Genomic DNA, 26,814 nt, shown 5'->3' on the forward strand with positions numbered 1-26,814 from the left:
GAGACTGTCTTTTTTCCACTGTATATTTTTTCCTGTTTTGTCAAAGATTATTTGACTATAGAGTTGAGGGTTCATATCTGGGCTCTCTACTCTGTTCCACTGGTCTATGTGTCTATTTTTATGCCAGTACCATGCTGTCTTGGTGATCACAGCTTTGCGGTAAAGCTTGAAATCAGGTAATGTGATGCTGTCAGTTTTATTTTTGTTTTTCAACATTTCCTTAGCAATTCGGGGTCTCTTCTGACAAATTTTAGGATTATTTGCTCCAGCTCTTTGAAAAATACCAGTGGAATTTTGATCAGAATGGCATTAAAAGTATAGATTGCTCTAGGCAGTATAGACATTTTAACAATGTTTATTCTTCTGATCCAAGAGCATGGAATGGTCTTGCATCTTTTTGTGTCTTCTTCAGTTTCTTTCATGAGTGTTCTGTAGTTCCTCGAGTACAGATCTTTTACCTCTTTGGTTAGGTTTATTCCCAGGTATCTTATGGTTCTTGGTGCTATAGTAAATGGAATTGATTCTCTAATTTCCCTTTCTGTATTTTCATTGCTAGTGTGTAAGAAAGCCACTGATTTCTGTACATTGACTTTGTATCCTGCCATGTTACTGAATTGCTGTATGAGTTCTAGTAGTTTTGCGGTGGAGTCTTTGGGGTTTTCCATATAAAGAATCATGTCATCTGCAAAGAGAGAGAGTTTGACTTCTTCCTTGCCAATTTGGATACCTTTTATTTCTCTTGTCTGATTGCTGTTGCTAGGACTTCTAGTACTATGTTGAACAAGAGTGGTGAGAGTGAGCATCCTTGTCGTGTTCCTGATCTCAATGGGAAGGCTGCAAGCTTTTTCCCATTGAGGATGATATTTGTTGTGGGTCTTTCATAGATAGATTTTATGGAGTTCAGGAATGTTCCCTCTATCCCTATACTTTGAAGCATTTTCATCAGGAACGGATGCTGGATTTTGTCAAATGCTTTTTCTGCATCAATTGAGAGGACCATGTGGTTCTTCTCTCTTCTCTTATTGATGTGTTCTATCACATTGATTGATTTGCAAATGTTGAACCAACCTTGCAACCCAGGGATGAATCCCACCTGGTCATGTGGAGAATCTTTTTAATGTGCTGCTGGATCCTGTTTGCTAGGATCTTGTTGAGAATCTTTGCATCCATATTCATCAGGGATATTGGTCTGAAATTCTCCTTTTTGGTAGGTTCATTTCCTGGTTTGGGGCTCAGGGTAATGCTGGCTTCATAAAAAGAGTCTGGAAGTTTTACTTCTGCTTCAATTTTTTGAAAAAGCTTCTGGAGAATTGGTGTTATTTCTTCTTTGAATGTTTGGTAGAACTCCCCAGGGAATCGTCAGGTCCTGGGCTCTTGTTTTTTGGGAGGTTTTTGATCACTGCTTCAATCTCGTTACTAGATATCGGTCTATTCAGGTTGTCAATATCTTCCTGGTTCAATTTTGGGAATTTATAGTTTTCCAGAAATGCATCCATTTCATCTAGGTTGCTTAGCTTATTGGCATATAACTGTTGGTAATAATTTCTGATGATTGTTTCTACTTCCTTGGTGTTAGTTGTGATCTCTCCCTTTTCATTCATAATTTTATTAATTTGGGCTTTCCCTCTTTTCTTTTGGATTAGTGTGGCCAATGGTTTATCGATCTTATTGATTCTTTCAAAAAACCAGCTTCTAGTTTCATTGATATGTTCTACTTTATCTCTGGTTTCTACCTCATTGATATCTGCTCTAATCTTGATTATTTCCTTTCTTGTGTGTGGAGTTGGTTTGATTTGTTGTTGATTCTCCAGTTCTTTAAGATGTAGAGTCATTTCGTTTTTTAAATCAAAGTCATTCTTATGTAAACTTTTCTTTGTATTTTTTTTTAGAGATTTTATTTATTTACTTACAGAGTGCGAGCTGGTGGGGGGCAGCGGGAGAGGGAGAGAATCTCAAGCAGCCCCTAACGCTGAGTATGGAGCCGATAGCAGGGCTTGATCTCAAGACCCTGAGATCATGACCTGAGCCGAAATCCCAACTTGGATGGTTAACAGATTGAGCCACCCAGGCCCCCTCCTTATGCAAACTTTTTTAGAGCCTCCCCTCGAGTCCGAAGCCCCCACAGTACCAGTGAGAGTGTTCACCATTCTGCACATGTCCGTGGTAGCCTGTCCGTCAGCCACGTGGGTGGGTTGCCCACGGAACCGTCTATGAGTCTGAAGGGAACGAAGGGGCTGTTGTGTTGTCCCTTGTCTGTCTGCTGCTATGGAGAATTGACTTTTTTGGGGGTAGTTTGACCCTGGAGTACCAGTATGTAGGATCTTAATAGCACATATGATTAATTGCATGTTAATTTCAGTTGAAAATTGAAAAGCTCCCCCCACGAGTTGGGTTGCTGGGCAGTGTAGAAAGGTACCGCAGGCCGGGCAGCTTCAGTAACAGAAATCTGCTGCTCACATTCTGGAATCTAGAAGCCCAAGAGCAAGGTGGCGCTGACAGCTGTGGCTCCTCTGGAGCCCCTCTCCTTGGCTTAGTGAGGGCTGTCTGCACCCTGTGTCCTCACGTGGTCTTCCCTCGGTGTGTGTGTCTGTATCCGGATTTTCCTTTTACATAAGGACACCAGCCATGTTGGATTAGGGTTCCCCCTCATGCCCTTGCTTTATAACCTGATTGGCTCGGGAAAGACCCGAAGTCACCAAATAAGGTCCCATGATTGGGAAACCAATGTCATGAATCCGGGGGAGAGGGACACAGTCAACTCAGAGGTGGCCCTTTTGCCCTCGAGTCCTTTTGCCCCCACCAGCTCCAGGCCCACTTGCCGCTGAGGTGCTTTCTCAGCTGCACGTTCTGGTCAGTGGTCTTGATTTTCCTAAGGCTTCATTTGTTGAAGGTGCATGTTGCTTGTATGATTTAAACACCAGTTTGTGAGTAAGGAAAAAATGGGCATTCACAAATACTGATAATGATTGCACTGTACATTTAACATAATACTAAAATAGGATTCTAGAAGGCAGGCTGGACAGGGAGAGCATGTTTTGAATAAGGATAAAGCCACCAGGAGAGGCAGTACCGGTGAGTGGTTAGGAAAACGGAGAGCAGGACTGCCTGGGTCCTCATTTACCCCATTACCAGCTGGGTAGCCCTGGGGCAGTTTCTTAAACCGGTTGTTGACTGAGTTTTCATGTCTGAAAATGTAGATATGACAGTACCTACCTCACAGAATTGTGAGACTATCAAATGCTCACGTACATTAGGAATGTAGAAGAGGGTTTGGTACACAGTAAGTGCTCAATAAATGTTTTACACTGCTATTCCTAGGATGGCTGCTTTGCACAAAAATACTCAATTTTAGTAAATAATGCCTGATCTGTTTGTTAAAATATTATCTGTGGAGATCATGGATGTGTTTTCCAGCGTCGGTGTATTTGATCCGAGAAGACAGGTCCCATTGGTCATCAATAATACACAAGCTTAAAGGAAACACGGGGATTAGTTTTAATCATTGAAGCACGTCTAGCTCTTTTCTCTCTCTCTTTTTAAAAATAAACACTTAACTTACCTAATTCTGTGGTTTTCAATTTGAATTTCTCCTCCTGGAATTCTGGTTCATGGGCCATAGGGTGATGGGGGGGCACTAAGTGTGTGGGCTCAGTGTGACATCGCTGGTACCCCACGCCAGACACCCACCCTCAGTCAGAGCGGACCCCATTGTCCCGGATTTTATATATGGGTTTCCGTTCTTTGTGAAACTTGTCCGGAAAGTTGTGCTGCTAAAAATAGCTTGAAAACCACTAGCCTACTATGAACATTATTCATATCTTTCTGCCCCTCATTGCTTTCATTCCGTGTATACCCCAGGGATGCAACTAATGTTAATATTAGCCTGAGCAAAACATAATTAAGAAGGTAAATCTACTGCAAAAAGTAATACCGCATAAATTAAATAAATTAAATATAAATCAAATCAAATATGAAACAATGCATTCAATTATCTGCATCACTGCTTCCCTGCTCTAACATGGATATTGGAGAGGAGACTCGTTTTCTTTCTGGGTCAGGACCAGAGCTGAGCCAAGACCAGTGAATTGTGTCAACCCCTGGGAGGCTGGTTCTTGACCTACTGAGCATGAGTTAAAGGCACTGCTCTTTGGTCTGCTGAATTTTCCGGGGCAGTAAATGGACCCACCATCCATCTCTCTTCATTGTTAACGCCTGAACTAGTCTTTGTGTGTGGCCGCACACACCTACTCATAAAACACCGTTCAGTGCTCATCATGTAGGACTGATTTTGTGGAGAACTGTTTCCTGAAAAGTAATGAGTTGCAGGGACTGCCATCAGCCTGGCCAGGGAAAGTGCCTTTCTGCAGAACCGCGGGAACTTGGAAGCATGGACGGCAGACCTTAGCAGCATGAAGCTAGTGCTGCTTCCGGAATCAGAGGCAGAACCCGTACCGGTGCCTCTTTGACACCTGCTGCCCTTCTCTCCCCAGCATCTTGAGTGGCTGGGTCCACTCCCTGCTCTCCATGTTAGCATGCGCTCAAATTTACCTCCTCTCAAAAGACCCGGCCTCCATCCCGCCGGCTAGAATTCTCCAGGCAGGATTCCGCATGTGCCTTCCCACCACTCCCACAGAGCACACTCAGGTTGGCCCTATTGTGACTCCTGAATCTAGAACATCCTGCTGCCATGTGCCCTGTTCTATGTCAGCTCGACGGGGTGCTCCTCTTCCGCTGAATGCCCATCTGAAGTGGGGATGGCTTGTTTAGAAGGGACCTGGAACTCTGCATCAAAAACTAATGATGTACTCTATGGTGACTAGCATAATTTAAAAAAAAAGAAAGCAAATACTAACATCTGTGAAATCCGTATGCTGAGTACACAGGACTCTCTTATATTTATCTTTATTTTTATTCTACATATCTGCAGTTTTTAAAATTATTTATTTTTTGTCTGTTTATTTATTTTTTTTCCATTTTATTTATTTTTTCAGCGTAACAGTATTCGTTGTTTTTGCACAACACCCAGTGCTCCATGCAAAACGTGCCCTCCCCATTACCCACCACCTGTTCCCCCAACCTCCCACCCCTGACCCTTCAAAACCCTTGGGTTGTTTTTCAGAGTCCATAGTCTCTTATGGTTCGCCTCCCCTTCCAAATTTTTTTTTTAATAAACATATAATGTATTTTTATCCCCAGGGGTACAGGTCTGTGAATCGCCAGGTTTACACACTTCACAGCACTCACAATAGCACATACTCTCCCCAATGTCCATAACCCCCTCCCCCTCTCCCAATCCCACCTCCCCCCAGCAACCCCCAGTTTATTTTGTGAGATTAAGAGTCATTTATGGTTTGTCTCCCTCCCAATCCCATCTTGTTTCATTTATTCTTCTCCTATCCCCCTAACCTCCCATGTTGCTTCTCCATGTCCTCATATCAGGGAGATTATATGATAGTTGTCTTTCTCCGATTGACTTATTTCACTAAGCATGATACGCTCTAGTTCCATCCACGTCGTCGCAAATGGCAAGATTTCATTTCTTTTGATGGCTGCATAGTATTCCATTGTGTATATATACCACATCTTCTTTATCCATTCATCTGTTGATGGACATCTAGGTTCTTTCCATAGTTTGGCTATTGTAGACATTGCTGCTATAAACATTCGGGTACACGTGCCCCTTCGGATCACTATGTTTGTATTTTTTATTAACATATAATGTATTATTTGCTTCAGGGGTACAGGTCTGTGAATCATCAATCTTACACAATTCACAGAACTCACCATAGCACATACCCTCCCCACTGTCCATAACCCAGCCACCCTATCCCTACCCTCCCATCCCCAGCAACCCTCAGTTTGTTTCCTGCGATTAAGAGTCTCTTATGGTTTGTCTCCCTCCCCATTCCATCTTGTTTCGTTTTCTCCCTCCTTACTCCCCATGACCCCCCACCCTGCCTCTCACATTCCTCATATCAGGGAGATCATATGATAATTCTCTTTCTCTGATTGACTTATTTCACTTAGCTTAATACCCTCTAGTTCCATCCACATCATTGCAAATGGCAAGACTTCATTTCTTTTGATGGCTGCATAGTATTCCATTGTGTGTGTGTATATATATATATATATATGTGTATGTGTGTGTGTATATATATATATATATATATATATATATATATACCACATCTTCTTTATCCAGTCATCTGTTGATGGACATCTAGGTTCTTTCCATAGTTTGGCTATTGTGGACATTGCTGCTATAAACAGTTGGGAGCAGATGCCCCTTCATATCACTACATTTGTATCTTTGGGGTAAATACCCAGTAATACAATTGCTGGGTCATAGGGTAGGTTTATTTTCAACTTTTTGAGGAACCTCCATGCTGTTTTCTAGAGTGGTTGCACCAGCTTGCTTTCCTACCAACAGTGTAGGAGGATTCCCCTTTGTCTGCATCCTTGCCAACATCTGTTGTTTCCTGACTTATTAATTTTAGCCATTCTGACTAGTGTGAGGTGGGATCTCATTGTGGTTTGATTTGTATTTCCCTAACACTGAGTGATGTGGAGCACTTTTTCATGTGTCTGTTGGCTATTTGGTTGTATTCTTTGCTGAAATGTCTGTTCATGTCTTCTGCCCATTTCTTGATTGGATTATTTGTTCTTTGGGTGTTGAGTTTGATAAGTTCTTGATAGATTTTGGATACTAGCCCTTTATCTGGATATCTGTAATGTTTTATAATTAAAAAGAAATTTAAAGAGAAAAATTACAGTGTTAAAAAAATAGAAGGGACCAGCCCTAACTTCAGGGCATTTGCAACGGAAATGAATTTGCTTGTGCTCAAAACTCATAGGTTGGTGGACGTGATGATGTTCAAAACCAGTTCTTACAGCTGAAGAACAGCAGCAATGGACTAACTGGCCACCTCCCTCGGATACTTTGTTACCCTTGCCAAAGAAACTTGTCCTGACCTCCTTCCCCACAAGACCCCAGAAAATCTGCCCTTCCCTGCATTTGCAGCTCACCATTTTGCTCAATAACCTTTTCTCTTCTAGTACCTATACCTTTTTTTTTTTAAATGTTTTTCTTTTGGGCTACTGTTTGAACAGTGAGATGTTGAGGGCAAGAACCAGGTATTATGCTCTGAGTTCCCAGTTTACTAGGTGCCCAGGAAATATTGAAAGAATTAATGAGTTTGTGAAGAATGAATGAATGAATGAATGAATGAATGAAAATATCCAGAGCATATGTTTCCACTGTTTCTCAGCATCAGCATAATGAAAGGATCACCACCTTCCATTCCTTTCTGACTTTTGTCCCTCTGTGCCTGCCCTTAGGCCTCGCAGCTGAGTTTCTGCTAAAGGTGCCTGCCTGATTCCTCCACATCACCTCCCATAGTGCTGACCAAGTAATTTTCCAGAAATACACCATTTCTTTCCTATTGCTTTCCTGCACAAAACTAGAGTTATTTCCCCTTGCCTGTGGGATAAAGCTCAGAACTCCTTAGCCCAGCCTTCGGTATTGACTCTACCTTGTCCTTGATACTCCTTTAAGAATTATTTTGATTGTAAATATTCTAAGCACATTGAAAAATATAACATATACTCATTTACCCACCACTGAGATTAAACAAATATTAGCATTTCCTTCACTTATTTTCCTAAATAAACAAGCACACATTGCAGATGTGGATAGATTTCTCCCTTCTGTCCTCTCCCTCTTCCCCACTCCCATTAGAAATAATCCTTCCCTTTCTTGTCCTTCACAGTTCACCTCTGCGAACAAGGGCCAGTTGGACGCCTCTTTTCTCTGGACTTTCATTATTCCTTCTTTTCCCTTGAGGCCCTGTTCACTTTCCACCTCTTCCAGGAAGCTCTCTCCCACTAGTACCGTAGTTTTCTAAATCGTTACCCAACTTACTGTCTCCCCTGTGCCCTTGGAGACAGTATCTGCCTGTGATAGTTTTTTGTTTTTTAAGGTTTCATTTATTTATTTTCGAGAGAAAGAGTGCCTGAACAGGGGAGGGGTGGGGAGGATCTCAAGCAGACTCTGCACTGAGTGTGGAGTCTGATGTGGGACTCGATCCCATGACCCCAAGATCATAACCTGAGCTAAAACCAAGAGCTGGACATTTAACTGACCAAGCCACCCAGATGCCCTTGCCTGTGACAATTTTTCGGAAGCAGTTTGATCCTAACACTGGGTTTCTCTCCTCTAGTAATTTTTTCATCTTGCGTTGTATTGTACTTGATTGTCTGTGTGTACTTCCTCTCTTTTAGGTAACAACACTGAGAATAAGATCTGGTTCTTCGTTTCATCCATCTGTCCTTCATCCGTCCATCCATCCATTCTCTAGGTCTTGACTGAATGCCTCCTTATAAGCTGCAGGAATTGTCTTAAGCGGTGGGGATACAGGAGTGAACGCAACTGATGGTTGCCGCAGTGATGGAACTTATATTCCAGTGGGGCAGAGAGCAATTACCTGAGTAAATGAATGTGTCTAGGCGAATAGAGCTAAGGAGAAAAAGGAAGAAGGGATAAGCCTAAAGAGAGTGAGGATATCCTACACTTCAAGTATACATATCTCCTATATTCTCTACTTCACGGCCAAACCGCTCAGTGCACATTTGCTGGATTAAACAGTGTACCCGGATAGATAATGTCTGATTACTGCCCGTGAAATGCTACTCCGTGTAGACCATCCTTCTTGGAAGGTGGTTATAGGAATGTCAAATTTTCACCCTTTGCTTCCGGGACATCTGAGTTGTTCCTTTCCCTATCTATGGGCTATAGAGATGTTCACTATGGAAAGAACAGATTTAAGTACTAGCCTACGTGGAGCATAATTAGGAAGGGGAAATCTGCTTCCTAGCAACATGCTAATTCCAAAGTCAAATGGAACCAATTTGGCATCGTCTTTCCCACTGTTCCTCAGCCTTTGGGCTGATGGAAAGGTCATGGTTTCACAGTTTTTCTGTATGTGGTGGTATGGAACTATAACTGCAAGAAGACCAATGTCCTCTTTCTCATTCTTCTAGCCTCCAGGAACAGATAAAATCCCTCAACTTGTCCCTTAAGGAAATCACTGCTAAGGTAAGTACGTTTATATGCCTGTTTTCTAAAGTCTCTGCAGTTTTCTTTTGACTTAATATCATGTCTATCTCGCATGAAATTTCAGGCTAGCTCATGGCTCTGAAAGAAGTGAGGATGCTATAGAGCCATTCGACAGGCCAGGCAATGAGCCCAAAGAGCTGGGAAGGAGGGCTGTTGCCCTGGTGGAGGTCCTGGCTTCTGGTCCCCAGGGATTGACTGGTTCGGCCTTGGCCTCCCAGGAGCTGCCAGTGTTAGGGAATGGAAAATGAGTGCTTTGGGTACCATCAAATGCCTTTGCATGAAAAGGCTTTGCAGATGGGAGCAATCTGAAAAATTAATTGCTTTTCTTCCAGGAGGACAGGTTCCTGGGATCCTCACAAACAGGTTTTGGAAAAAGGCATAGCAGGAGTTTTCATAAACGTTTTAAGCTGACTTCAGAATCATGTTGCCTATATCCTCTGCCATTTATACTTCATGCCAGGACCTTGGATTGTATACAGATAGCGCTCTCCTGCATTATTCCCCGGGAGCACAAAGCCAATTCAATTAAATAGCCAATGTCATGGTTAGTTAGGATAAGCACAGTTTACAAAACAAAATCCTTCCCTGCAGAGATAGTGCTGTGTGAGCGAGTTACTGACACACTGAGAAGTAGGATCAGTTACTCTGTGAATCACCAAATGGGCAGCAGAGAACGGGGATGAATCATTAATTATTTGCGTAAGGTCTGGGAGCCAGGGCTGGTTATAGGATGGTCAGGATGTACCAAAGAACAGGTGTCTGAGTGGAGAGCAAAGCAGATGAGAGTCCACTGGCCTGGAAGGAATGTTCTCTTGCCCTCCCCCAGCGCCCAGGAGCGAGATCAGGGAGACCTGCCAGTGGGCTTGCACGTCACCACAGCTGGGCTGAGACTGGGGCTGTGTTGTTGGCAAAAGTGTCCACAGTTCTTCCTGGCCCTTTTTTTCAGTTTTTGTGTCCATTTTCTTGAAAAACAGAACAAAACAAAACAAAACATTAAATGATTGTGCTACAAAATCACACGGCGGCAGTCTGAGAGGCAGTTATGTCCCGCCAGAAGACTTGCCCGAAGACGAGCAAGATGAGATCCAAGGTGCGGCTTTCTTCAGAGCGGGGCAAGGAGCAGAATCCCCAGGCAGGGCTCCAGCATAGGGCTTTTGTCATGGGTTCTCCTGCTGTGCAGGGCTTAGAGACCTTCTTCCCTGCTCAAGGGACACTGACTTGGTTTACCCCTTCTATCGTGTGAAGCAGGAGGGGAAGCGCTAGAAGGCATACCGGAATTTCTGTTCTGTATGTTTGAATGATGTCACTGACTAGTACTCATGTTCTGAGGCTGTCTGCCACGTGACTTCCAGGCGGAGCCACTGGGGAGGTGAGGAGAGACCAAAGCTTCCCACCTGGGCAGGGGGCAGGAGTATTTTTTCTCCTGTATTTTCTGGTGTAAATCTGTGTCATTTATCTGGTGCATCCCAACAGCTACACAGAATTAGCAGGTGGAAGTACTCTGGGGTGTAGGTTTGTTGAGTATGAGAACGTGCTGTGTGTGATCTGAACGAGTCCCTGCGCCGGTAGTGAGCAGGCACAGAATGCACACGGTGTTGATATGGGAGTGTGTTTTCTAGGGCATTTTATATTACGCACACACACATATTAACATATGCACACCATAGTGGGATTTGTTGATAATCTCCAGCCACTGCTAAAGCTCTTGGATTTGCCCAAATGCCAAAAGTGATTGGCTTTGTTTGCATACCTTCTCTAACGCACTTATGAATAACTCCTAATTCCCTCACTTTTCCAGGAGATTAAGGAATTCATAGCTAAGATTTTAAAATGTAAATCTAAAAGCTTCATTTGATAATGAGTTCCTCAGGGTCCCATTTTACCTGGAAATAAAAAGGAGATGCAGATTTTCGGGGGGTGTGTACGTGTGTGTATAAGTGGGTATGTTTGTCCGTAGAGACATGAGTGTATGTGTGCGTGCACACGTGCGTGTATGTGTGTGTGTGTTTGAGGACATGTATTAGTCCACACAGAATTACGACTGCCCAGTCACAAAGAAACAATTTTATACTGTGGACTCGACTGACTCATGACTCATGACCTTAGATACATAGATCTGATACTCTTTTGATTCTTCCCCCAAAGAGAGATGGAACCCTCCTTCATTCATTACATTTCTTTGACGCTTATGGTTCCCCAAACCAGGTAATTAAGGGATAAATGAGATGGAAGAAATAGTTGGAAATAAACGGAGTATCTGGAGATTGGTAGATACTGGATTATATCCAGCAGTGCTTGAAAGAATGTACATTGCAATTTAATAAGATTTAGAAAGACAGTCTCCTATTAATAGTGACAGCTTGAAGGATAGATTTGCTCAACAAAGGAGAAACTGACCCAATTATGATTAACAGAAGCTGTTAACTAAAATCAGGAAGACCGAACATACATTGGATGAGACACAAGAATTATGGCTGGTGTTACAGGCTTAGCAGAAGTGTTCCCAGATGTCCAGTGACATTCTTAGATGGATGGAAAGGGATGGGCCTGCCTTTGGGCACTGGGCCAACCCAAGACTCAGTGGTGTGGGGAAGTTTCCAGAGCCTCTTTTTTTTAACACCCAAATGTGGGTGTTCTGACTTCCGACAAATCTCAGGACCATTTAGAGGGTCTCAGAATTCTCATTTGGGGCGGGGAATACTCATCGCTGCTGATGTTAGCTTAGGCTTGGAGGCCATCACACTGTGGTCTCGACCCAGAGAATGAGTTTTATGATCTGGGAAGTTACAGCTGCTCGATGGAAAAGAACATATTTAAGGCCATGAAAGAAATAGTATAACATTTTAGGCAGGATGGGTGAGGTCTGCTTGGATTCCAAAAATAATTTCATTTTCAGTCTGCGATAAGCAAAACAATTCTACTTGATGGATCTATTAAGGTCTAGATTCTTCTGGGGAAATTGAATTTTACATTTTCTCTGGGTTCTAGGAACCCAACTGGGTTAATTTTAGTTTTTGATGGAATCAGATTTTTAGGAAGAAAAGAGGGATCCTTTGTGGACCACCCCAAAAGTCTCTATACATACATTTGTCGTTATTCAACTGAGCTGTGTGCTTTTGTTGAGCTGGATATTTTTTTAGGTAGCTCGCTAGTGAGGGTGTAGATAGCAATCAAATATGAGGTTTTCGCTTTAAACAAAAGAAAAAAATGTGATGTTTTGGTTTCAAACAAAATAAAAGATAACCCAAGACATTTGGAAAAGGAAAGTGGGATTTCAGACTTTTGCTATTTTTGAAAGAGCGAAGAAAAATGTAGGAAGTGTTTGGGTGTCCTGAAAAAATACATGATAAAACCTGTAAACCTCATTGAGGTCTCCCTGTCTGTTTTTCAAGTCTGACTTGCCAGGAATAGAGCAAAGTCCCTGCTCACACAGAGCTTGCATCCTCATGGAGAGAGATGCTAGGAGAACGAGAATAAAACAGATAGTATCCTCTGGGGAAGACATGGTGGGAAAAAGCCCCTCAGGGGGAAGGTGGAAGGGAAGGGGGGTTGAGGGGCTTGCTATATGGGTAATCAGCCAGACCTTTCTTCCCAGGTGATGTCTGAGCAGAGCCCTGAAAAGTGTGAGTGGGCTAAGCCACTTGGGGCAAGAATGTTTCAGAAGGAAGGAGTAACCCTGGGGAGGGAGCAGGAGGGTGGGGAGGTTTTTCTGGTTTGTGGTTGTGCTCTGGTGTGTTGGCTCCTGTCATTTTTGTGGGTGGGTCTGGTGAAGGTGTGGGACCTGAGGCTTAGAGTGTGCCAATGCTTGCTTTAGTTAGTTCTCCCTCCCTCCCACCCTCCCTCCTTCTCTGCCTCCCTCCCTTCCTTCCATGTTCTTCCCTTCCTTCCTTCCTACCTTCCTCCATCTTCCTTCCTGCCTCCTTTCCTCTTTTCTTTCTCTTTCTCTATTTCTTTCTTTCTCCTTCCTTCCTTCCTTTCTTCCTTGTCTGGTTTTAAATAACTCCCCTCTGTTACTCTTTATCACCCTCTCAATTGCTTATAAACCCAGAAATCCTGATGTACCGCCCCATTGCCTTCTGGTTTTTACCTGACCAAATGACGTGTCCTGGCTCTTTCTCTCCCCCTAGGTGTGTATGAGTGAGAGACTCAGCAGCACTCTCAGGAAAAAAGTGAACGACATTGAAGCCCAACTCCCGGTGTTGCTTGAAGCCAAAATGCTGGCCGTCTCAGGTAAGCTGTGGAGGGGGGCGGGGGCCACTGAAACGGTGAGCGGCATAGTGCCAGCTGCCGCCGTCTCCAGGTTTCCACCTCGAGTAATGTTCTACCTGTTACTTAAGTCACACTTGGACATTTCAGAGCGTTTGTGGGAAGTCTCCCTAAAACTCGTGGACTGAATGGGCAGCATGGCCTCCATGCAAGACTCTTAAAACCACATATGCGCATGTAATGAAACAAGAAGTTATCTGCGTCCTATTTTGGACTTCCGGTTTCTGTTGCTTGAAGACAGGAGAGGCGCTCTGGAGGCCTTGTAATCCCAGCAGATGTTTCAGATGTTTACGTAGTTGCGGTGTGTGTCTGTAGAGGCTCAAGGAGGTTGTTGGGTGTGGTCACCCCTTCTATAGGGAGAGAGAGTAACTCAAGCTAAAGTAATACACATGATTTACCATCCCAGTTGGAGACTGTAGATTCCTAGAGGATTCTCGGTATATCATCATCGCTCCGTCATCTGGTATTTCTTAGAGATACATTTTCCCATTCATTAGTAGGTCTCTGAAAATAGTATCGTACCCTGTCGTTTGAAGGGCGCTTTCGAGCCTTCCCCTGGGCTGTTATTTTATTTCATTTTTGTAACAGCTGTGTTAGGTAGGTGGAAGAGATCGGGGGTCCCATTGAACAGATTAGGAGATCAAGGCTCTGGGATGTATCCTTTGGTTAAGTTCACTCAGTTAGCAGTGGCGGCAGAGCAAGGGCTCACTTTCAGGTGCGATTCCTTTCTTCCTTTTCTTTTTTTTTTAAAAGATTTTATTTATTTATTTGACAGACAGAGATCACAAGTAGGCGGAGAGGCAGGCAGAGAGAGAGGAAGGGAGCAGACTCTCCACTGAGCAGAGAGCCCGATGCAGGGCTCCATCCCAGGACCCTGGGATCATGACCCGAGCCGAAGGCAGAGGCTTTAACCCACTGAGCCACCCAGGTGCCCCTGATTCGTAACTTTTTTTTTTTTTTAAATATTTTATTTATTTATTTGACAGAGAGAGATCACAAGTAGACAGAGAGGCAGGCAGAGAGAGAGAGAGAGGGAAGCAGGCTTGCTGCCGAGCAGAGAGCCCGATATGGGACTCGATCCCAGGACCCTGAGATCATGACCTGAGCCGAAGGCAGCGGCTTAACCCACTGAGCCACCCAGGCGCCCGATTCGTAACTTCTTAATCCAGCTGTGTCGTGACATCCTCTAAGGATTCCCTGACTTCGAGAGGTTGAGTGACCCTATAGCTCATCGGCTTTAGAAGCATCATAAAAAATTTAACGAAAAGGTATAATAATTACATGTATGGGTTTTAAATGGCATTTTAAGAAAGAATACAATAATTGGCAGCTTCTGCTCTCCAGATCATTAAACAACTAATGTTGGCAGCTAACGAGCAATTTGGTTCCCGGTGCAGTCAGGCGTATTATTTACAACCAGAGCAACATCGAAATGCGAATGTGGGGCTTGGCTCTCAACAGCTTCACATGCCATTTACTTGAAATTATGGCCCCATTTGCTAAGAGAAAAAAAAGGAAGATTGAACGCAATCTTGCTTCTGAGTTAGTGTTTTTGCCTTTCGTAATCCATTTATCGTCCTGAGGAACACAGGTGGATGGGTGTCTGTTAAGCCCAAGGGAGGAGATGATCACGCAGGCAGCGCAGAGAACCCTCTCTCGAACGTGAATAATCTCCTTTTAAAATCCCAGGGAAGAGGCGCCTGGGCGGCTCAGTGGGTTAAGCCTCTGCCTTCGGCTCCGGTCATGATCTCAGGGTCCTGGGATGGAGCCCCGCATCGAGCTCTCTGCACGGCGGTGACCCTGCTTCCCCCTCTCTCTCTGCCTGCCTCTCTGCCTACTCGTGATCTCTGTCTGTCAAATAAATAAATAAATAAATAAATAAATAAATAAATAAATAAAATCTTAAAAAAGAAAATAAAAAAGAATCCCAGGGGAAATTCTTCTGGTGGTACATTGCCTATGGGGCCTGGGTTTCATGGTTAGTTCTTTGATCCGCTGAGAGCACCAGTGAGGCCTGACCGGAGGAGGGGTGATCTGAATTAGCTGGGATGGGAACTCCCCTCTTGACTTCGCTAGTTCCTGATTACTTTGTAGGCTGTTGGCGAACAGGCTTTCCAGTCACAGGCTGTCCCCATGGGCCATGCCAGTGCCAGAGTGGGTATCATTCCGTCCATATTGTGCGTTCTGTCTGCTTTTGAGCTGAGCTCCGCAGCAGGGAGGGTCTGAGCGGGGGAAAAGGCACTTCTTGTCGGGTCCTGACAGACCTATCTTCGTGCGTCCGGAATGGCAAACTCTCACTCCGTTAGACAAAAGCCATGACGAACCTCTCCAAGAGAAAGAAGCCTTTTTCCATTTGGTCAGCCTGTGAAAACGCTGAGGGGCATTGCCCTCAGGATGGTTGGATGCCCTCTTGATCGAAGAGGGTCTTAGGGGTTTCCTTTAAGATTCCCAGAGGGCCTTTTTTTTCCTGAAAGTTTCTTCGCTTCACTCCTTGATTTGGTTTATGGACTGAGACCTTCTCTTAATTTGAGAACGCTTTGCTATCTGCAGAGACTGGGAACAAGAGATGGTTTTATAGTCAGATTCACGAAGTTCTAGCTCATTTATGTTTAACAGTGAGTTCTTCTTTTTTTTTTTTTTTAAAGATTTTGTTTATTTATTTGAGAGAGAGAGCAGAGTGAGAAAGAGAGAGAGCACGAGTCGGGGAGCGGGGGCAGGGACAGAGGCAGAGGGAGAAGCAGGCTTCCTGCTGAGCTGAGAGCCTGAAATGGGGCTCGATCCCAGAACCCTGGGATCATTTCCTGAGCCAAAGAAATGACGCTTAACTGCCTGAGCCACCCAGGCTCTGTAACCTGATGAGTGTCCCAGTCTTCATCCGCAGGCAACCTGCCCTTGCTCTGACTGTGTCCCGTCCCTTAGGCTCCAAGCCTGGCTCCCTGATGCCCAGCTTCTGATTTTGCCCTGATACTGACATGGTGCGTGCATTTCCGGCTCTTGCCTTTCCCTGCTTGGATCACCCACTGTTGTTGATGCCGTCCATCTGTTGAGTCACTCTGCTATTTTTCCCTTGGGCTTTGCCGGGCACTCAGAAGACAGTCAATAAGAGTAATTATGTTAAGAAAAAATGCACCTCATTTGTTGATTGCTGATCCCTAGAATCTGTTATTTTCATACCTCCTTTGGGTCGTCCCTCAGTTTGTGGTGTATTTCCTTGCCCACCTGCTTCCTGTCATTTGTTTCCATGGAACAAACAGTTCAGATCATCATTTATTCCTAAGTAGCATACCAAGATGTCTCAGGTACTCCAAGCCAATTTCTTTTTTTTTAAATGACGGTTCTATCCAATTTGACTTTTCTTTAGAGAGAATAAAAATCAGCTGCAATTCAAATACCTTAGTGTCTACATAGAAGCCTATCTAGGCACAAACAAGGTTTTCTAGATAAGCTCAGAATGTCTCTGTCTCTAAAAAGTTTACATCAATGGCTGGAAGAGATGAGACACCCAGCAAAGATTTTTCAAAGATGATGTCTGTCCAGTGTGGAAATAAACGAGACTCAAAAGAGAAGACGTGAGAGCTGTTTCAGAACTTACTATGGCAAGGGAGTCAGCCACCATTACCCGTGTTTTGGCAGAGACTCAAAGGCAGGCAGAAAAGTGGGAAAGCTTTGCAGTAGAAGAAAGGGAAGGCTTCAGGTATGTTCCGATGGGAGGCTGGGGAAGCGAGAGGTGGGCTAATTAGAGAGCATCCGTGTGATTGGTTCAGAGAATGTATTTGGCTTTTTCTGGCTGGTCCTAAGTTGGAAGTAAGGCAAAAATTAGGGAAGCTGTCAGTTATTAATAAAATCCTGGCCATTTTGGACCAATTATTACAGCAGTGATTGTTCAGTTTCCTGGATTATTACTAGAATAACAATCTATCTTCCTACGGACTGCCTTGGAGCAGGCTGGCTTTCTGGACCGCTTCTTGTAGACATGGGGGTTCATGTCCCCCGGGTGGGTTGCTTTGGGTTGCCGGTCAGAGTGCTATTTGTAGAGGTGATCTGGCCATTGTCTGTTTGTATATTTATCTCTCACTAGGTACCACACTTTCTCACGCTGTTAGAGACGGTCTGTGTTTTACGTAAAATCCTGTGTGTTTGGGTGTTATGTTCCCCGTCTTCTCTGTGAAGTATGCGGCCATCTAAAATGTCTGATGTTCAAACGGACTCTGCTCACAGAAAATGCTTTTTGCTCTCTCAGGAAATCACAGTGACAAGAAGCAACAAGAAGAAAGCAGCAAAACAGACAGAAAATGGCCAGTTCCAGCCAGAGGAGCTTCTGTGGCGAAGTGGCGGCCTGGTGGGGGGAGTGCTGGCCCGGGGGGCTGGTTGGTTGTGTTTGTTCCGCTGGTTCGTGCTCCTAGCACAGAGCCTTGACATAGCCGAGGGGGAGGCTTTGAGTGACAGAGCGTGAGGTCTGTACTGGAGCTTGGAGTTCCTCAAAAGATACGGTGTTGTGCCAGAAAAAAGAGGCAGGATTCTGTTATTTTTGGAGTTTGATGATTTTCAGTACTGGCTTTCTTTCTTTTTTTCCCAGTAAAGAAGGTTAGCTCACGTTTGGGTATGTAAACGTGAGTGATTTTAGGAGGATCGTCACAGATGGAAATGTCTGTGGACCTCTGCAGTGCACCGTGTGTGTGTGAGTGTGTGCGTGCGTGTGTGCGCGTGTGCATGTTTGTGGCACGTCCCCCTAGATGAAAGTCATAGTGAGTGCTGGAGACTGACGGGTGACACCGCCTACCAAGGGGCAGGATTCATTCCCCATTCCCCTTTGTGCTCCCTCCCTTTACAGGAGACAAGTCACTTCCTGAGCTGTATTTGGTAGAATAAGCACCTAACAGGAGGTTGGAAAAACCCAGTTCAAATTCAGTAACCTCATGTGGGATCTTAGAACTCCAAAACTTTGTGACCTTGGGAGGGTGACTCTCTGGGTCTTAGTTTCTTCAACTGGAAATCAAGGACAATCATTATCAGATCCCATCCTGGCTTGTTGGAAGGGCCAAGTGAGACAGTTGCTCTAACTAGAGCCCCATTATCAGCCAAATCAGACTCTCAAATAATGACCTCAGAAAAGGAAGCCCAGATATTGTGAAGTAGAAGAGGGAGAGATTTAAGTTCAGGATGAAGGATAAAATTAGAAGGAACAGAGTGGATAAAATCAGGTTTGGCCTTAGAATTTAGCTGGAGCGTTTGAATGGTGGCCCTTGTGGAACAAAGTATTTTGACAGGTGTTTTCAAGAGCCGCTGGCAGGCCCAGGTAGGGTTCTCTTGCTGGAGAGCAGGCAGGCAGACGTGCGGGATGATGGCAAAGGCAGGACAGTCATCTGCACAAACCCTCCCGTGGCATTTAGGAAAGGGCCCATTAGAGTCACAGAGATTGGGGTCACGGTGTCACTGATGGGACTTCCTTCAGGGACGAGTGTTTACTTTTCTGTATTTTCATCACAGAGCTCTTGGCCAGTTTCAGTGTTCAGGGAGGACTAAATCAAGCAGGATTTACCTCATGGGCTTGGATTGGAGCCCGAAATGCTTATGAAATAGTCACCGGGGGCAGTGTAGCATTTTATCATGGCTTCGGGTGTGGTAGTAACTGTCTCTTGGGGAATTCGCACTCTTTCTGCATATATAAAATGCACACGTCTCTCACTATGCATTTTCCCTCAGGATCAAGGAAGGGACCCAGGTTTTAATTAATGATCTCTCTCATGTTTTATTAAGGGCCCTGGCCTCGAGAGCTTGCCGTGCGTTGCAAGGTATCTGCCCCCCCCCACCAGCAAACCTTCCGTACAGGCACTTGCCCTGCCTAGGTAGTCTTTTCTGATTAAAAAAAAAAAAGATTTTATTCATTTATTTGAGAGAAGGAGAGAGAGAGAGAGCACGAGATGGGGAAGGGTCAGAGGGAGAAGCAGACTCCCGCTGAGCAGGGAGTCCGACGCGGGGCTCGATTCCAGGACCCCAGATCATGACCTGAGCTGAAGGCAGCCGCTTTACCGACGGAGCCGCCCAGGCGCCCCTCTGACTCGTTTTTAGAGGTCTTTTCTCTCCGAACTGTTTGTAGAAGGAGATTGCACCTGTGGTGTAGTCTGCCTTGTGTCCCTGGGGACACCGTTGGCACCCACCTCACTTGGGATCACCTCTCTTGCTGGAAAATATGGTCCAACAGAAAGGCTGGGGCTCCCTGAGCCCGGCGGGGAAAGGACGTTTGAAGGCATCACATCGTGCCCGTGGCTGCCCTGTCTAGAGGCAGTCACACCTCTGAGCTGGTCTTCCCAAACCAGGGTATGTCCCTTGAAATTCTTTTTTTTTTTTTTTTTTTTTTTTTTTTGAGGAAAGGACATTTTTTCATCGTGATGAAATATATAGACACATTAAATTTACCCTTGTAGCCACTTCTAAGTGTACAGCTCAGTGTGTCGAGTACATCCACATTTCCGTGCAACCATCACCGCCATCCACCTCCAGAACCTTTCTCCTCTTCCCAAACGGGAACCCTGAACCCATCAAACTTGAGGTTCTTGGTGGTCCTCCACGGGTCCTCCATCCACAGCAGCCCTGACTTGGTTATTGTTCAAGAAAGGAAACATGGATCCAGGAAATGTTTTAGTTGTGTTGCTATTTATAGCCCAAAGTTTGTGGAAGTCCAGTCTGCTCTCCTTCTCTGGACTTGGCTCTTCCGAAATGGGTCAAGCCCATCACCTTGGCGTCTTGGACTCCCTGCTGTTTGGATCCACCTTCTTCGTGGACCTCGTCCCCACCTCGGCCACGTGCCTACCTCCCACTGAAGACAAGCCCTTTGTTCTCTAACCAGGTTTCCGTTTCTTCTTTTGGAAACCTTACATTCTTTCCTCATGAACCCTGCCTCTGTCTCCCCTACTGGAAAAGTCTTCCTTCTCTGAGGTCTCCTAGAGCGTATTTGCCCATTTCTTAGGACATATCTTCTCTTCTTTATTTGATGGTGGCTTCCTGGAGAGCCGGGTAGTGACTAGTTCTCCCATATATCTGCCCACTTGAGTGATAGACAATAAACAGGATCTCAAAAGATACTTATCCAGGCATGGAATTGGGAATTGTGCATTTCAGTGACAGAAATGTTACGTGCTAGGTGTCCAGAATGCCCTTAACATGGGAAAACATTTTGTCATATTTCTCCCACTTATACCGGGTTGAAATCTCCCTTTTAAATAATAATAATGAGGAAGTAAATAGCAGAGTTTAGAACCTAAGAAGGACTCAGGAGTTCTGTTTGAGGTAGAAACCTGCCTTCCATTTTATTGCTCTGTAACCCCAGCAGAATGTGTTTCTCTCTAGGTTTCAGTTTTCTCCACTACAAAGCAGAAATAACAACACGTCTTTCCTTGAACATAAAAGGCACCATTATTTGTATACACTGCGAAGAAAGAAAAATCGCTGTCAATTAAACAGTGATACAATGCTTTCTGTGGCTGAGAATTTTTATTTTACACTTCCTGAAGTAGTTCTTTTAGATGTATTTGGGCCTTTGAAAAATCCTCTTTGAAAGGAAACTTAGTCACTCAAGGGTTTCCTAAAATGTCTTCGTATTCGGAGTCTGAGTGTTCTGAAACACGTTGTGACTCACAGTAGTCGGAACTCACGTTTTTTCACCCATTATCACCCTCGGCATCAGCGAAACTGTTGGTGACGCAACTTTTTTCCCCCCCTCCGAGAATGAACTACTGTTTTCTGTAGTTTCTGCCAAGCTGCAACACAGTTCTTCAAGTCTTAACTGATTGTGCTTTCTTGATCTTACAAAACCATCATGACAGAGGGTTTTCAGACAACGGCCAGGTCCCCAATCATCCTGAAATGGTTTTTACTTTGAAACGCCAGGGGCTTGCCGACAGTCCACCAAGCCACTGAGAATGACAGTCACGTAGTAACAGCTTCATCCCGACTACCTGCCGGCTGATGGCGATCGCAAGACTCATCTCCGTCTCAAAGAGGTTAACACAGCGGGAAAAAGGGTACATCTCAGAATAGGTAACATAGGGCATAGTTTCCTGTTAGGATGGTGGTAAGGTAGAGGAGAAAGGTTTCATAGCTGTTATCGTGGACACATCATGGAGCCCCCTGATAACAACAACTGTTATTTATGGAGTTCTCACTACTGTGATAAGCTCATTCATTTATGGTGTAACTTCCATATTAAAATTTCCCCTAATATATTTTTCCTTTTTTATTGAGGTATGATTTCTACTCAATGAAATGGACAGATCTTAAGTGCCCAACAGTATGAATTTTGACAACTTTGGTCTGTGACCCTATCAAGATATTTTCGTTCCTCCAGAAACATCACCCTGGTGCCCCTTCCCAGTCATCAACCCACTTTCCCAACCAGTCTCCATTTTGGTATCTTTCACCATGGATCCGTTTTGCCTGTGCTAGAACTTAGTATCAGTGGATTCACGTGGTATGCATTCTTTGTCTTTTTTTTTTTTTTTTTTTTTGAGCTACCCCGATGTCCCTGTGTATATGCAGAGCTGGTGTCCTTTTGTGGCAGAATAGTCTTCCATTGTGTACATGGGCCCATGTTTCTGCTTTTCTCCCCTTGGTGGACATTAGATTTCATTTGGGCTATCACGAGTAAAGCCACTATGGACATTTGAGTACAACTATTTTTTGGTTACATGTTTTCATTTCTTCCAGGATAAATACCTAGAAATAGAATTTATGGGTCCAAGGACAGGTGTATATTTAACTTGATGAGAAACAGAGAGAAATCTTCTCAAGGCGCTTTTGCCATCGACACTCCTGTTGTTTACGAGAGCTCCGGAGCTCTGCGTCCTTGCCAGCTGGACAGTGTAGTCTGCTCATTTGAGCCACTGGAAGGGTTTTGTCATGGAATCTCTATGGCTTTAATTTGTATTTTTCTGGCAACAAATGACCACCACCCGGTTTTCATATGATCACCAGCCATTTGCATATCTTACACTGTAAAATGCCTGTTAAATCAGTTGCCCATTTTTCAACGGAGTCATTGGGGTTTTAATTATTGGGTCATAGGATTTGACTCCTTTGTCAGATTTATGTATTACAAATATTTTCTCCCAGTCTGTGGCTTGTCTTTTCATTTCCTTAGTGGTATTTTTTGATGAATAGAGGTTTTAAATGGTGATGAAGTCCACTCATCTATTTTTTGTTGTTGTTAGTGTTTTCTGGGTTCTAACCAAAGTTTTGCTTATTCCAAAGTTAGAAAAGTCTTCTATACTTTCTTCTACAAGCTTTATAGTTCTTGCTACTACATGTAATTCTGTGATGCATCTCTAATTAAACTTTGTGTAGGCTTTGAAGTATGGATCAAAGCTAAAATTTCCCCGTTTCTGTAGGTTGTTGTTCCATTACCATTTGTTGAAAATCTAGTGGACCCATGAACGATGTGGGGTCAGGGATGCCAGCCCCCCACATTGTCAAAACTCTGAGAGTCAGAAATTGGACTCTCCCTCAATGGAGCTGCCAGTGACCGACTGCTGACCGGAAGCCTTGCCGGCAACACAGACGGTTGACCAATGCATATTTTGTGTGTTGCATGTTTCACCTACTCTATTTTTACAATAAAGCAAGGTAGAGAAAAGAAAATATTAAGAAAATTGGGACACCTGGGTGGCTCAGTGGGTTAAAGCCTCTGCCTTCGGCTCAGGTCATGATCCCAGGGTCCTGGGATCCAGCCCCGCATCGGGCTCTCTGCTCAGCAGTGAACCTGCTTTCCCCTCCCTCTCTGCCTGCCTCTCTGCTTACTTGTGATCTCGGTCTGTCAAATAAATAAATAAAATCTTTAAAAAAAAGAGAAAATATCAAGAAAATCATAATGAAGAGAAAATATATTTACAGTACTGCACTGTATTAATTAAAAAAAAAAATCATGGGGCGCCTGGGTGGCTCAGTGGTTTAAGCCGCTGCCTTCAGCTCAGGTCATGATCTCAGGGTCCTGGGATCGAGTCCCACATCGGGCTCTCTGCTCAGCAGGGAGCCTGCTTCCCTCTCACTCTCTCTGCCTACTTGTGATCTCTCTCTGTCAAATAAATAAATAAAATCTTAAAAAAAAAAATCATGTACACATGGACACGCATCATTCAAACCTGTGGTGTTCCAGGTTCAGTTGTGCTCTCTTTTCCTCATCTACTTGCTTTGGCACTTTGGTTTGAAAATCAATTGGCTATGTGCGTGTGGTCCACTCCTGGACTGTCTGTTCTACTCCATTGATCTGTTTATCTATTTGTCTAATGCCGGTGTCATTCCATCTTGATCCATACCTTCTGCATTAGTTTGAAATCAAGTAAGATATGTTCTCTTCATTCTACCTTATAAGGTTTTTTTTTTTTTTGGCTGATCTAGACCTTGTGCATTTTCTTTTATATTTTAGAACAAGCTTGTTGGTTTCTCTAAAAGACTGTCTTGAGATGTTGATTGGAATGGTATTGAATGAATAGATGAATCTGAGGAAGATAGAAACATTAAAAATATTCAGTTTTCCAATATAGGTATATATAGTATTCTGTCTTTCTGATTACTGAAGTCTTTTTAAATTTCTCTCAAAAGTTTTTAAAATGGTTTTGTGTGTGGAGGTCTTGCACATGTTTCTTTAAATTTATCCTTAAGTATTTTGAGCTTTAAAATACCTTGTAAATGGTATTTTTAAAAAATCATCTTCTACTTATTTGCTGTTGATATTCAGAAATACAATTGCTTTTTGTATATTGCCCTTGTATCCTACAACCTTGCTAGATGCAACGCATGACATATTTTGCTTAATGCTTTATTGGAATTTCGTGTCTATTCTTGAAGCCACCTGTGATGCAGGTGTTAGTACAACCGTATTTTATAAGAAGTTTGCCCTGGAATTACATATGTTAATTTCTTTGCTCAAGGTCATGCAGGTTGAGTAATAGGACGGCTAGTATTTGAGATAACATTTTTTTTCAAAGATTTTTATTTATTTATTTGTCAGAGAGAGAGAGAGAGCAAGAGCGAGCACAGGCAGACAGAGAGGCAGGCAGAGACAGAGAGAGAAGCAGGCTCCTTACGGAGCACGGAGCCCGATGTGGGACTTGATCCCAGGATGCTGGGATCATGACCTGAGCCGAAGGCAGCCGCCCAACCAACTGAGCCACCCAGGTGTAGGACGGCTAGTGTTTGAATTTGGTCTAGCCTGACTCCAATGGCTAGTCCCTTTCCACTTGGCTGTAAATTTCACCTCCGTGACATTTGGATATTTGAATGGAGTCATACCATGTGTTTCCCTGGATTTCACTTGGACATTTTTGTGTCATTGTGTTTCACAAGGACATGAACTGGCTAATGGAAGCTTTGAAACAGACCTAACAAAAATAAGGTGATAAAGAGACACTGGGGGACAGCGTTTTTCCCCACGGAAGACTGTTCCTGCAGTTGGATGCCTTTGCAGAGCTCAGCCCTCTTTCTCCATACTGTCGGCTCACACTCGCTGCTGCTCAATCTTCCGTGTGTGAGGATGCTGTCAAACTTGTTTTCCCTCCTTCTCTCTTGCAATGTGCTACAGGAAACCATTTCTCTACAGCCAAGGAGCTCACCGAGGAGATTAGATCATTAACATCAGAAAGGGAAGGGCTGGAGGGACTCCTGGACAAGCTTCGGGCACTGAGTTCCAGGAATGTCCAAAAGCTGGGCGGTGTGAAGGAAGATTACAGCAGACTGAGAAGAGAGCTGGACGAGGGGGAGACCGCCTACGGTAAGCAGTCACAACCGTGGCCTGGTGAAATATTCACGCTGTTGATGGTCCTGTGTGGCCCGGCGGGATGTTCTGTGCCCCATGTGGGCATCACTGTGAAGGGCATCCTGGAGCACGGAACACTCTTCCTGGAGGATTTTGTTTTTTGGCAGGAGCCTTGGCAAATGGGGTAGAATTACTTGTCAGCTTTTGTTTCGCTATTCACATGCGATGTCTTTGCCGTCTTTCCTCCCCTTCCTCTACCCTCCATTTGCTAATAGCCTTGTGATCATTTAGAGCAATCTTTCCTTTGGCACAGGTCTTGAGAATTTTCTCTGTTTGACAGTTATGTTCCTTTTGTTCCTTGGCTCTCTCTTCTGGCTTGCACAATCACAGACGAGAGCCGGCTGACTCAGAAAACTGAATGAAGACCGTGAAGTGGCTTTTCTATGTGTGAGCTTTTCCTGAGAGCTTCTCTCTCCAGGAAGAATGACATAGGAGAGGCCAGTGCTGCCTTGACTGAAGTCCCTGCCTGTCGGAGCGGTTACCGTACTCCTGCGTTCTTTTCCTTCCCGTTGTAACTGGGGTCACCTTAGGTTTGCTCCCTGAGGGACAAGTCTTAGAAGATGCTAGTTCAGTCTGAAGTGATAAAGTGAAAACTTATTTCTTTAAAAAAAAAGTGTAAAGAATTTACAGAGATTCAGTTTCTAACCTGAGAATGCAATCCTGAGAAATAAATGCAGACTTAAAATATGTTAGATGCTAGAACCCGTTTTTTACTGGTAAAATGAGAAGAATATCCAGCTCATAGGCTGATTGAGCGATACAGAGTAAATGAGGTAACTTATAAAGATTCTTAAGGTGTGTGTGCATGTGTGTGTGTCTGCCTTCTTTCATTTCTTCCAGAAGTAGAAGCTGCTGGAAGCTAGAGGTCATACCTAGAATATCATAGTCTGTAATAAATGCTGTTTACTAGGAAAATGAAAGACTGATCTACTAATAAATAATTATATTTACAAAGCATTCTTATTTAAAAAGAAATAAGAAAAAAATGGGTGGTTAGGTAGCCACAGTTAAAATATGGCTATTTGAAAATACTCCACAGATTGGAGTAAAGGAAGATTAGTATTCAAAACCAAATAAAGAAATATGAAATTAGTTAGCAGAAATTAGGTGTCTTTTCACGATGAATAAATTTTGTTTGAAAGGCTTACTCAATTGTAAAATGAGGTTTCAGTTATTTGAATCACAGATGGGGCATTTGATTGTTTCGAACGGTTCGAAACATTACGAACGGTTGTGTCTCCTTCGCAATGGGCAGGCCTAACCTGGCTAGACAACCGAGGGCTTCTTATCTTTTCCCCCTTCTGTAGGTCAAGGCTTCTTTTTTGCCACATATGTAGAGACTGTACATTTGAGTCTGACTCTGTAACTAGGGTATTGAAGGATAACAACACTTTTTCCTAAGATGGGATGCTGTGCTTTGTGAAGTCATGATAGCAAAAATCATTGGATATTTTAAATGAATTTTAGCTATAGACTTTTAAAATGTGTAAACAATAAACACTATGAAATTTCTCTTGTTTTCACTATATAACTTTTGGCTCAATATGGGGGAATCCATAGTATCTAAGAATAAAGAAGATGTCAACCAATTTGGACAAATTTAGTCCAGCAAATTTAGTCCAGCTCC

At 43.8% G+C, this 26,814-nt stretch overlaps 1 protein-coding gene across 4 annotated transcripts in view; it reads left to right on the top strand.

Moving 5' to 3' along the window:
* DISC1 (DISC1 scaffold protein) overlaps window positions 1-26,814 on the top strand; it is a 383,714-nt gene that overhangs the window by 140,694 nt on the left and 216,206 nt on the right. For all 4 annotated transcript variants that reach the window (XM_046027933.1, XM_046027930.1, XM_046027931.1 and 1 more), the window contains exons 7-9: window positions 9,040-9,094; window positions 13,243-13,345; window positions 24,954-25,142. In XM_046027933.1, coding sequence (XP_045883889.1) covers window positions 9,040-9,094; window positions 13,243-13,345; window positions 24,954-25,142 — 347 coding nt within the window. The remainder of the gene's footprint in view (window positions 1-9,039; window positions 9,095-13,242; window positions 13,346-24,953; window positions 25,143-26,814) is intronic.

This window comes from Meles meles, chromosome 13 (genome assembly GCF_922984935.1).
Source record: "Meles meles chromosome 13, mMelMel3.1 paternal haplotype, whole genome shotgun sequence".
NCBI classification, from domain to species: Eukaryota; Metazoa; Chordata; class Mammalia; order Carnivora; family Mustelidae; genus Meles; species Meles meles.